The following is a 13,777-nucleotide window of genomic DNA, read 5'->3' on the forward strand; positions in this document are numbered from 1 at the left end:
AACCACTGTCCTAAACTAATAATAATAAAAAAAACACCTGAGAGGAATTCCTTTATTCAATTAAAAATATTTTTTAAGACACAAAGTTAAAGTAAAAATGTCTTAACTGGGGCCAGGGATTTAGCTCAGTGGTTCTGCCGCCTGCCTCACAAGCGCAAGGTCCCAAGTTTGATCCCTAGTACCAAAAAAAAAAAAAATGCCTTAACTATATTATTTTCCAAGAAATAATGGCTTATATTTTAAAACATAACTCTCATTCTGTTTATAAAGTAATATGCTTTCTGGAAAATATTTAGAAAATGAATTTTAGAAAATAAAAATTGCCTATAAACTCAATTTTCAGGAAAAAAATTATTTGTTACCTCCTTTTTTTTGTTGTTATGCAAGCATGGGGTATCTTTGCTTATCAAACTTTTATGTCTTGTTGTGTGTGGTGGTGCAGGGCTGCAATTCCAACACTCTCAGATACTGAGGCAGGAAGATCACAAGTGTGAATCCAGACTAGGATTGAACTTCTGATCTTTCTGTCTCAGCCTGAAGTTTGACCTTTTAAAAATGGATATTCTTGTTTAAAAGTAAAAATATTTTTATAAAATAAGATATATATAAAGGCAGATATTTGCTTTGCACAGTGCTGTTAACTGATACACATGTGAGAACTACGTACTTTCTTACATGACTCTGCGGGTAACTGTAAACAGAGGGCATGCCTTCAGATGCACAAAGTTCAGTTAATAGCAGTATTGTGCAAAGGAAGAACTGCCATAGTTGAGGTCCATAATGAAGATTCCAATTCATCAAGAAATGTAATATATGTTATGTTTTAAAAATCATGAAAAACGATGAGAAAAAGTTCAACAAAACTTTTGAGCATCTAAAATTTGAATGATGTATTTCTATTTCAGTGTTAGTACATATTTAGGACTGTGGAAAAAACTTAACTTGACATAAAATACACACCAACTACCCAGAACCTAAGTCTGTATTTGAAAAATCATGTAAAATAATATAATCCTTTAAATATTTAACTAGTGGAAGAGTTAACTTGAAAATAGTTAGAATTTATAATTAACATTTTAAAGGTTTAGGGTACTTTTAAAACTAAATGGCAAAATAATATTCTGTAATCACCAAGTTTTGTTAAATTATATAATTCATTATCTCTTTACTTCCAATATGCTGAAATATATTACAACTAGAAAAGAATGGCTTTTTCAGAAGAGAAAAAAAAAAGAGTAACAAGATACACAGCATCTTTCATGTAATTAAATGTCACCATAAAGATTTACTATACTGTGATTTAACACCTAATAAATTATTAGGTTTTGTAGGTAAGTTCATTTGACTTAACCTAGTATTTCCAAAGAGGGTAAAAACCAAGTAGCAAAGAGATAATAAGAATAAACAAACTTAAGAAAAAAAATCAATAATATAAAAGGAATGATTTCTTATTTCCATATGTTGTAACTACCCAAAACTTAAATTACACAGTATTTTCTAAGAAATATGTACAATTTTTCTACATATCAAATAGGTATGTCTGAAGTTTGGATAGATGACAAATTTTTACCCTTTGTATTTTTTAAAAAATTGTCAGTTCTAATAGTTACTGATCAGTAAATGGCATAATTCTTTTTTTTTTTTTTTGCCAGGGATCGAACTCAGGACCGTGTGCTTGCAAGCCAGGTGCAGTGCCACTAGGCTAAATCCCTGGCTCTGGCATAATTCTTAATATGGCTGACTCATGAATTAAGTAAGTGTATGTTATGGGCACAATTATAAATACCCTGAATACTTTTATGACTTACCAGAATATTACTAATTTTAATGATTTCTTATCAAAGCAGCCTATTCTGTTAATTTTTTCATCCCAATACAAGATAAGGTTGACTTATACTTTTTCTCTATAGCTACATCTTACCTCTTCCCTCGTCTAATCTGTGTCTTCTGATTACACGCTGCCGTTTTTCTTCTTGTCGTAGCTGAAGGTGTTCTTCAATATTAACTCCAGGTACTGGGACGGCTAGACAATTGATCAAAATAACAATGATAACAACTTGTGTTATAATATAATACCTGTTACTCTGCACAAAGTTCAAGAAAATAAAACTAAGCAATAAGATTACCTAAAATGAAAATAATTTTTATTGGAAAAATTCTTGAAAGAAAAGAAGAATCTCATTCATTAATTAATGTCACACAGCCAGTCATTAAAAGAATAATATTACATATATTAAGTGTTATCTTAATTTTTAGTATATATCTAATAGAAATTATTTAAACCATTAGAATTACTGTGTTAATGGCAAGATGTTCAGTATAATATATTACCTAAAAGAAGATCTAAAGGTATCATTTCTTTCACTGCATCAAGAATCCCTCTTTGTCTTGCCTCTTGTCCATCCAACTCTCTTGCACAAGCCTTGCAACATCCACATACAGCACAACCAGATTCTCCTGAACCACAACCACAGATCCTATTTAAACAAAAAAAAACACGGTTTAACTGAAATTCTTCAAATCTTTTCTTTACCTCTTTTCTACAACTTCTTTTCTACATTTCGAGAAAAGGTATAAATTGATGAATACGTAAAAGATAGACTTTATTAAGCTCCTATAGGCATAATTGGTATGTTTCTATAGGAAATACAAATGGTTCCTGCTGTTGTCAAAAGCACTATTAACAAAGATTTTTATAAGTTTTCTAAGTGAAGCACCATCAGGTTTAGCATTAAGTGTCCTGGATCAGATGGAAGCTAGCAAACAAGCAGTATTCCCAACTACCAGAATATGCCATCATTCTCCCATTCTCTTCTACTGTGTCCAACTTCCTGTTCTTTTTCTTCTTCTTTGTGCCTTTGATATAAATTGTGAACCACATGGTACACATTTGTAACAAAATAAAGGCAAAGGCACTCCCAAAGCTGGCTACAGCATCACTGAAGAACTAACTTCCTGAGTCATATTTGCACATGTAGAAGCCATAGCTTTAACACATTATGTGTTGGATCCATCCTTAAAAATTTTAAGCCAGGTGTAGTGGTAAAGTCCTATAATCCCAGAACTTGAGGCTGAGGCAGGAGGATTGCAGGGAGTTCAAAGTCATCTGGAGTTACACAGTGAGATCAAGGCCAATCCTGAATACATAATAAGACCCTGTCTCAAAAGTCTCAAAAATCCAAAAAGAAAAAAAATTTTTTTACAGACTTGTTGATCCCGTGGTTATGGAGATCTGCAGAAGTATAAGTGCAAGGAACTATCTAGCAGCAACTTGAAAGACACAGCTAGGTACCTTGTTAAATTCCAAGCTTTTGAAAGCTAATCTTACTGAAAATTTGGAAGATCACTTACTATACAATAAAAAGCATGATACATGGGCCAGGGATTTAGCTCAGTGACACTGTATCTGCCTGGCAAGCACAAGGTCTTGAGTTCAATTCCCAGTACTGGAAAAAAAACCCATGATACAATAATATGCCCATCCATGAACATTATTTTTAAAATAGTTGTTAATACTAAACTTTCTCAAACTTTTCCAAATATTAAAGCAGAGTGAACACTTCCTAACTCATTCTATGGGGCCAGGATTATTCTGACACCAAAAGTAAAGGCACGCTAAAGAATCAAAAACAAAAACAAAAACACTACAAACCAATATCCTTTATGAAGACTGATGTAAAAAAAAAAACTAACAAACCAAATTCAGCACCATATTAAAAGGATAATATGCCATGACAAAGTTAAGATTCATTCCTGAAATGCAACACAAGAAAATCAGTGTAATACACCACATTAACAGAAGGGGGAAAAACATAATCATTTCAATCAATATAGAAAAAGCATTTGACAGTACCACTTCATGATTTTAAAAAACCAAGTAGGAATAGAAAGAAATTACCTGTACAAAATTAGTCACATATGAAAAACACACAGTGAATATCATACTCAATGATGAAAGGCCAAAAGCTTTTCTGGTAAGATCATGACAAAGGGAAAGATACCCAATTTGACCATTTCTATTTCATATACTAGTAGAAGGCCTAGGCAAAGCAATTAGGCAAGAAAAAGATATAAAAAGCATACAAATTCAAAAAGAGAAGTAAAATTATCTATGTTCACAGATATTAAGATCTCATGTAGAAAATACTAAAGATTCCACAAACATACACAAAAACAGGTAGAAATAATAAATGAATTCAGCAAAGAAACAGGATACAAAGACAACACACAAAAATCAACTGCATTTCTTAACACTGGGAATGAACAATCTGCAAAGATAATTATAATAAATTCTATTTAACATAATATCAAAAAGAATAAAATAGTAATTAACTGTAAGGAAATGAAAGATTTGTACAAAAAAAATATACAACATTGCCAGAAGAAATTACAGAGAGGAATAAATGGAAACACATTCCATGTTCATAGACAAGACTTAACATTGTTAAGATGTAACTACCATGGAAAGCATCTATAGATTCAATGTAATTTCTATTAAAACCTCAATGATACCTTTTGAATAAATATAAAAATCTATCCTAAAATTTATACTGAATCCCTACAGACCATAAACACTCAACCAATCTTGACAAAGAACAACAAATTACTCATACTTCCTGATTTCAAAGTTTACTAAAAGTTACTGTAATCAAAAGTGTGACAGTGGCATAAAAACACTCTCATAGACCAAGGAAATAGAATAGCCCAGAAATAAACTCTCAGATATATGGCCAAATAATCTTTTGACAAGAGTACCAACATCATTCAATGGGGAAAGGGCAGTCTTTTCAATAAAATGGTCTAGGAAAAATGAACATCCACATGTAAAAGAATGAAACTTGATCTTTCCCTAATACCATATACAAAAATTAACTCAAAATGGATCAAGGATCAATGTAAGACTTAAAACTGTAAAAGTCCTTAAAAGAAAACACTGGGCAAATGCTTCTTGATGTGGGTTTAGTGATGATTTCTTGAATACAAAAGGCATAGGCAACAACAACAAAACGGGCAAACTGAACTTCATGAAAACAAAAAATTTTCAAACATCAAAGACAGTATCAAGAGAGTAAAAAGGCAACTCACAGGCACAGCTAATTTGCAAACCATGTTATCTGACAAGGAATCAATATCCAGAATATACATGGAACTCCTAAAACTTAACAACAAAAAATAAACAATTCAATTCAAAAATGGGCAAGGCAACTGATGGACAATTCTCCAGAGATCTATAAGTGGTCAAAAAACAAGTAAAAAGATGTTTAACATCAATAATTATTAAAGAGAATTCAAATGAAAACTATAATAAGATACCACCTCACACCTATCAAGATAGCTACTAATTTTTAAAAAATCAGAAAATAGTAAGTGTTGATGAAGATATAGAGAAACTGAAACATTGGTGTAAAATGGCATAATCACTATGAAAAACAGAACAATGGTTCCTCAAAAGATTAAAAATAAAGTTTCCAAATGATCCACCAATTCCACTTCTGGGTGTATACCCCGAAGAACTACCAGCAAGGTATGTAAGAGATATTTGCCCAAACAAGTTCATAGCAGCATTATTCACAATAGCTAAAATGCGAAAGCAACTCAAGTGTCCATGAAGGCCTGAAGGGATAAGCAAAATGTGGAACATTACTTAGTCATAAAAAGAATAATCCCTGGGGACATTGCAGTACTAAGTAAAATATGCTAGTCACAAAAAGATGAAAAATGTCTGATTCTACTTATATAAGGCAGAGGAGCCAAAATCAGAGACAGAAAGTAGAATGGTGGTTTCCAGGGCCTGAGGACAGAGAAGGACAGAGAGTCGCTATTTAATGAGTTCAGTTTCAGTTTTTCAAGATGAAAAGATATGGAGATAGATGATGGTGATGGCTGCCTAAGAGTATTAAATACTTGAGAATATCACTGAACTGTGCACTTCTAAATGGTTGAAATGGTCAACTTAATATGTATTATATCACAAAAAGAAAAACTGGGAAAAAATAATACTGAATTTTAAATTTATTCTAAGATAAGTAAGCCATAATTTTATAATAATTCAAGTCACCTTAAGAAGTCCTTAGCATCCTGACATATTCCTATTTTACTTTATTCATATTTTCATTTTGTCTCATTGCTTAGATAGTATCTGTACAAGTCAACAAAAATTATTGGAAACTGGGTGTTTGGAGAAAAAAACAGCATGAAAATAATAACTTTTAGGAAGAATCAAAGAATTAAAAAATTTGTTTCTGATATACACCAATGGCTCAAGCTCAGAGACTACAGACACTGAACTTTAATGGAAACAGTTTAGGGCAGATTCAAGCAAATAAATTTCCATTCTAATATTGTTTTAAAAAAGCCAAAAACTTTCTGCATTGAAATTAAATTAAAAATAAGTACTTAAAAATAGAAAACAGTCAAAAGTGAAGCTCTGTAGCACATAATCCAAGTGTAAAAATATTTTTTGCTTATGTTAAAAAAGAAAATTATTCTAAAATATGTCATGCTAGGCATAATGGCAGGTGCCAGTAGTCACAGCTTCTCATGAAGCTGAGGCAGGAGGACTGCTTAAGCTAGAAGTTTAAGATCAGCCCAGTCAACATAACAAGACCAGATCTCACACACAAGCCTTGAAGAAAAACTCCATTACATATAATCTGTTTGACTGGAATGTATAAAGCTAGAAATAAAACTAGAGTTGACCCACAGATTTGAGAGGAAGCTCTTGACTAAACAAAAACCTGCTAAGTTACTGAGATCAGAGATGTAGGAGTGGCTGCCCTCAGTCTTGGCTTTTCTTCACAATGTCCTCTATTCTCTCAAATCAGCCAATTATTAGAAATCTGATCTTACTGGGCCGGGGATTTAGCTCAGTGGTTCTGTCGCCTGCCTTGCAAGCGCAAGGACCCGAGTTTGATCCCTGGTACCAAAAAAAAAAAAAAAAAGAAATCTGATCTTACAAAGGACATTCCAATATGTTGTATCAGCTATAAAAATTGGATTCAAAATTCCTCCAACATCTAAACATCTAGAAGGAAGATAAAGATACATTCTTATTCTACTGAACTCACATATTAGCTTTAAATCGACAATAATATAGAATGCTGAAAAAAAGATATTGTAATAAAAGGATACAGGGATAAATATAACAGTTATGATGCAACTCTAGATGTGAATACCTAAAACTGCGAACAGTAAGTTCAATTTAAAAGAAAATGACATATCCATAACCAAGTATTCTGTCTTATATTTGATAACTTTAAAAAGATTAGTGCTCAACAAAAACAGATGCTTGGCATTAAATAAGCTTAGGAAAAGAACACAGTCACACTCTCAAATTCGGAGAATTTTATGACCTCTTTTTGTTTTTTTTGGTACTGGGGATCAAACTCAGGACCCTGTAGCTTGCAAGGCTGGCGTGGTGCCACTGAGCTAAATCCCTGGCCCAGGGCTGACTTGTTTTTAAACATAGTTTAAATGAATCAAATGAAAGAAAGACAAAGATAATACTAAATTAGAAATTAGTGCAATAGAAAACAAGAAAATAAGAATTAGAAGTATATACTAATTGTCTTTAAGAAACAACACAGTCGAGAATATACTCTGGACGTAATTTGGAAAAGGATCTGCTCTGCACATTTTCTTCAGTGAGAATCCTTGTCTTACCCTCCAGGGACTCTGTCTGGACGCCCACTGCTGACACAGCTGGCTCCGTAGCCTGTGCAGTCCCCGCACACGGTGCACACCATGCACTGCTCCAGCTTCCACTTGTGCATGCCTGGAGGGCACATCATGGACTTCTCGTCTTTTTCATCTAGCTCTTCTTCCAGGTCTTCATCCATTGCTGTTGCCATATTTTCAACTCCAAACCCTATTTGATATATCAGTTTATAATTTCGATTATTCCATGTCTAAAAAATATTTATCAATTTTAAAAAGTAATGACACCAAGCTAATATAAGTGATTGTATCAAAAAAGGGTAAAATATTTAAAAATTTTTTAATTTAGGGACTGCTAACAAACGTTCTCCCCATTTCCTTTCTGCAAAAGAGATGGGAAAGATTATTGTCAAACACATCTCTTCATTGTCTATCATACTTGTAAATCTATTCTGATTTTAGTCCCTCTTTTCCAACCTTATTACCAATACCTTTACTCAACAGACCAAAGAAAACTTCCTAAGAATGTTATATGTCAAGGATCTCCGCAACTCAAGAATCACAAATCAGTTTTCTAAAACACATACAGGGGTACCTCAGTTTATGAACTTAATTCTTTCCATGATTCTGGTCACAGAATTCATTCCACTGTACAAAATATACAATATATGACTTCACAATTTACAAACCTCCAGTGACTTCCCATGAACAAAATTTCTAAGCAAGAGACAAAGTCACAAATATGGTCCCAGTTTTCTTCAATCTCATTTCTTCCACACAAATTATATTCCACCTGAACCTAAATTCCATCTGCTTTTCACACATCCATGTCCCTTGACATGCTTAGGGCCTGTGCTTGTTTTCACTCCTTCTACCCCATCTTTCCCCATACAACATGCTTTTCCTTACCTCATTTACCACAGAAACTCTTTTTATCTTTCAAAAATTCAGCTCAGAAGTCATTTCCTATGAAAGTACTTACTACCCTTTCCAAGGAGTCAGTCACTACCTCCTCAAAGCCTGTTTATATATCAACTGGAACTTTAAAATATTGTTATAATTTATCCAACTATTACTTCATTTCTTTATGAAAAAGAATCAACAAACATTTTGTAAAGGGCTGGATTGTAAATAATGTAAGTCTATGTCACATTTTTTATAACCATTTACAACTGTAAAATCCATTTTTAGCTTGTACTACCACACCAAAAAATGGCTAGTGAGTAGATAAGACATCAGATTACAGTTGGCAGGCCTTTGTTTCAGGTACTAAAGACTATATAATGAACTACTATAAAGTTTAAATCAAGTGAGAATGATACATATTAATCAACCATAGAAAAGTGGAAAAATACAACTGTGACAGAGTTATGAAAGAACATACGGTATTACAAGAGAGCAAATCTGCCAAAATCAAATAATTTTTGTTTGTTTGTTTTTTCTGTTAGATTTAGATCCTCAAAGGCAAGGCTATGTATTACTCACTTCATATCTTATTCTCAGTGAACTTTATTATTTTCTACAACTATACTATATACCTAACATAGAATTACCATTCAATTCAGGTATTTCTAATCAATAATTAAATGCATAGCACATATATAGTCTCCTTTGACCTTGGCACTTCACCTCAAATGAGCAGGCTGGGAAATTAGGTAAACAAGCATCAGATAGCTTTGTCTAGAGGCAGAGTAAAGCAACCCTGAAGGAAACCTGAGTAACTCTCTTTTTAATAACAACAATAGCTAAAATGTTTTGAGTACTTGCTTACACAAGGCTCTACACGCATTACTCATTTAATCATCTCAATGGTACTATAACTATCATTCTCAAATCAATGTACACCTTCCATGTAATGCCAGTCACAATGCAAATAGATAAAGTGATTCTAATTCATATGTAAAAATAAAAGCCTCAACGTGGCCACATATAGCAAAAATTCATAAAGAAAAAGGCTGAAGGGCCCGGGGATTTAGCTCAGTTGTTCCGCTGCCTGCTTTGTAAATCCAAGGTCCCGAGTTCAATCCCCGGTACCAAAAAAAAAAAGGCTGAAAAACATTTTTTATAAGAAAATCTGTTAACAATGAAAACTTGGAAATAAACTTATCCATCAACAGGAAAATAACTGAATTACATGTGTGGTAATGCTTTAGTACACAGCAGTTAAAAAGCATTTAGATATATACTAATATAATGGAGACACAAAAAGAATTTGCAGAAAAAACTAAATAACAGTTTAATATTTATAAAGCACAAAATGTTATATTTTTATGCATACTTATATAGTAGAAAATCTATTCTACATACAAAATATGTAAGAACATGGGCCGGGGATTTTGCTCAGTGGTTCTACCGCCTGCTGCGCAAGCACAAGGACCAGAGTTCGATCCCCGGTACCAAAAAAGAAAAAAACAAACAAACAAAAACAAACAAACAAAAAATATGTAAGAACAAGTAAAAGATTACAAGAACATGACTGAAATAATCTTAATCATGAAAATGGTTACTATTGGACAAAAATAGAATATAACAAGCCTTACAAGGGCAATACAGGACATCTGAATATTTTTTGTAATTTTTTTCTAGTGGAAACCTGTCATAAGACATGATGGAGAGGCAGGGATTTAGCTTAGTGGCAATGTACCTGCCCCTGAGTTCGATCCCCAGTACTGAAAAACAAAAGAAGACCTGATGGATACACATGTTCAATTTCAATACTGTTTCTGTATTTTCCTTATTTAAAAAAAAAATTAAAAAACTCTTTATGTTCTTTCTCATTTTCCAAACTATATTAATTTTATGTATTTTACTTTACTTAGCTGCATTCTAATTCATGACTCACTAGGAAAATAAATGGGATTCCTATTAAGGAAAAAAAATCTTATTTTGATTATTATAGAATTTCCCCTAAGAATCCAAAATAAAGATGCAAATTTATACCAATTTTTCACAAGAGTTTCTAAACAATAAAGAAACAATTTTGCTTGCCTCAAGCCTTTATAAAAATTTAATTTGAATATATATAATACAGTGTCAAAATATATACAGTGTAGAAATATATAAGTGGACCCTTATGAACTCAATTCGTTCAGGAGGGCTGGTTGTAACTCAAGTTGGTCAGTCGAAGGCTCAGGCTCCTCTACACAGCCTTCAAAGTCTCTCTCCTGTATATAGGCAGATCTCAGTGTCCTTAGAGAGACACTGGGCCCAGGATTTCTCAATCAACCCCACACAGGAAAGGATGTTGTAATGTTCCTTCCAGAACTCTTTAAAGGTTAAATCTGTATTTGAGGCCATCTGGAAGCACAAGTGGCCAGCATTTGGATCATAACTCAAGACTTTGTTCATAAGTTAGAACTGAAATCACGGTCGTAACCCAAGTTGTTTGTATGTCAGGCTGTTCATAACTTGAGGTTCCACTGTATATGTATGTATAGTACAGAAATATATGTGTGTGTATATGTTTATACACACATATAAATTTTCTTTTCTTTGTCTTAGCAATACTATCCAAAACTATGGTTCACTAGTTTAACAAGAAGATAAAATATTTCCATTATAAAATAATACACTTATTTTCTTTCTTTTGTTCTTCTTTTTTAAGATCAATATACTCTAACAGTCAGCTCTTATAAAAATGATGTATTCTAACTACTCACACGTACTCACAAACACACACATGTACGCATTCATGCACAGCCAAAATTAAAATGGGGTTTCTGAGATCCTCATGAGTTTGCCATCAAGCAAGGCCCAAAAGGAGCAAACATTAACAAAATTTGTTAATTTATATAGCTTAATCCACAAAATATTGGTACTTTAAGCAAAGCTTGATACTAAGTTCTAATAATATGTATGTATTGTCTTTTTCCAGCTCAAACAAATTTAAAAACAGAAAGCTGGAAATTGGAGTGAAGGGTACAGACATGATGATAGCAGCTAGAAGAAATAATTGAAAGGAAGAATGGTATGGACACACTATTTCAAAAACAAACAGATGAAAAAGACCACAACAACAAGGCTACAAAGGCTAAACCTCCTCCATCTCTTAAATAGACTAAGGGTAGGACAAAAGACAATGGGAAGAAAGTGCATCTATAATTTAATCTTTTCTTGACAAAGGGTCAGATATTCATAAGAATCATTCTTAGATATCAAAAACAGATTAAAGTACAGGGAGTACATGATATTAAAAGGAGAATATTTGCCAGATAGACTGTTGCCAAAATAGCTGAAAGTGAAGATATGGTACAAAAGGATCTAGCAGTAATAAAGAGTTTGGAAAATAAACTTTTCTAGAATAATTCAGTCATCAAAAAATGCTAAATCAAAGAGACACCATTATTTTATGTAGAATTTTAAAAACTATAAAGGCAATCTAGCTAACGAAAAATGTTAAATATATTTGGTTTTTCCAGGAATATACATTTCAGCAATAAATATCAAGTAAATGAGAAATCAGGCATTTTCTTAATCCATAAGAATCAAAGAGCCATTAATTGTGAAAAGACTAACATTCATCACTATGTCCAGAGAAACCAATGAAAAGACTACAAATTTTAATATCCAAAAATTATACACCTACCTTTTCCTCCTTGGTTCATAGCACCAGTGTCTCGTCCACACTGTCCTTTATTATTTACACCAAATGTCCAAACTTCTCCATTCTTCATTAAAACACAAGTGTGAGCTTTGCCCATAGCTACCTGAGTTACAAAATGCCCCTTCAAATCAGTTACCAAACCTACAGAAAAGATACAAATTTGGTAAAAAAACAAAAAAAAACACAACAAAGACCCTGTGAGCCAAGTAAAAGAACTACTTCAATGCAGACCTTTTAATTTCTGGGGTAAAATAACTCAGCAAAATAGTATGAAGTAGGTAGCTAACAGAGCAGCACGGTAACACCAAATTAAATTTTGTAATTTTGTAATGCAGTTTCAATTTATTTTAACATGTTATTCAGACTTGGGATAAATGTTTATTATAACATTATCTCAAGCTTACTTCTGAATGCTTGCTCCAAAGAACACCACCTCTCAACAGTATTGAGAAGGCCAGTAGATCTCAAATTTTTTGGCACAGAAATAAAGAAGCTCATAAATCATTACTTTACCTACTTTAACCTGCCTCCACAAAACAAAAGTAAAACAACTGCCATAGTTTCCTACAATGATGGGTTTTGTAGAAACATGTAAGACTTTCCAAAGCAGTATTTTTCAGTCTAGAATGTTTTCTTGTGTGATCTACTACACAGCTATTTTTCCGAACTTCCCTTATTCACGTATTATGTTCATAATACTTGTCAAACCCAAGTTCCATCCATATTATTCAATATTTTTGCATCAACTTTAAATATGCAGAAGCATGTTTAACCTTATCAAGTAGTAGCAACAATAAAAATAAGATTATTAAATATTTTTCTAATATACATTAGAACAAAAACTTTTTTAAAAAAATTAAAGTTCTTGTTTTATTTAGATTGCAAATAATATCAATCTTCCATCCACATAGGGAAAACTATTCTTCATTATTAGCATCAATATCACTTCCTTAAGATGGCTTTCTCTTTCCCTTATACTCATTTAGATCTTTGTGTTAAGTGCACCTTAAAAATTCCCACTTTTATTGTTTAGCTCACTTGAGAAAGACACATTTAACAGAAGTATTTATTAACAGTACTAGCTGACATATCTTGAAACTTTATTTGTCCCAGGCTCTATGCAAAGCATTTCTGAAATATTACCTCCGGTAGTCCTTATAGCAATTACACAAAGCAGGTACTATCTCTAGCCTGCTTTGAAGGGGGTAAAAAAGAAAGCTTTAAAATGTGTCCAACTGCAGCCTGTGAGCGGCATGTGGTACAAAACAGCTAGAATGCAGTCTCAAAAGATTGTAAAATTTTAAATTACGTGATTTTTTTCTTGACTTGATTGTGCAGGGCTCAAGCACAGACTTGGCTAGGTGAGAAAGGAATGCTTTCTAGGAGAGGGCACAGGGTAGTGCTAACTCTACCTCCTGTACTCACCATGACTGGTCAGAAACCCACATACTTGTGTATCAGATGTGCTTCTGCAACTTGGAGAATAAAATGTAGTGATTACTAATAATAGTACCTGTA

General features: G+C 32.8%; 1 protein-coding gene across 21 annotated transcripts in view; it reads right to left on the reverse strand.

The window, feature by feature from the left end:
* The window catches only part of Mycbp2 (MYC binding protein 2), a 294,048-nt gene that overhangs the window by 214,083 nt on the left and 66,188 nt on the right, over positions 1–13,777 (reverse strand). For all 21 annotated transcript variants that reach the window (XR_015443710.1, XM_087192942.1, XM_004845227.4 and 18 more), the window contains exons 14-17: positions 12,242–12,400; positions 7,663–7,867; positions 2,332–2,477; positions 1,922–2,023 (exon numbers count right to left, since the gene is read on the reverse strand). Coding sequence is in view for 20 of the 21 variants with exons in the window: in XM_087192942.1 (XP_087049068.1) it covers positions 1,922–2,023; positions 2,332–2,477; positions 7,663–7,867; positions 12,242–12,400 (612 nt within the window). In the remaining variant the exon portion in view is untranslated. The remainder of the gene's footprint in view (positions 1–1,921; positions 2,024–2,331; positions 2,478–7,662; positions 7,868–12,241; positions 12,401–13,777) is intronic.

Source organism: Heterocephalus glaber, unplaced genomic scaffold (assembly GCF_053883595.1).
Source record: "Heterocephalus glaber isolate CG9 unplaced genomic scaffold, H.glaber_assembly_v1.0 deba00001577, whole genome shotgun sequence".
Classification (NCBI taxonomy): domain Eukaryota; kingdom Metazoa; phylum Chordata; class Mammalia; order Rodentia; family Bathyergidae; genus Heterocephalus; species Heterocephalus glaber.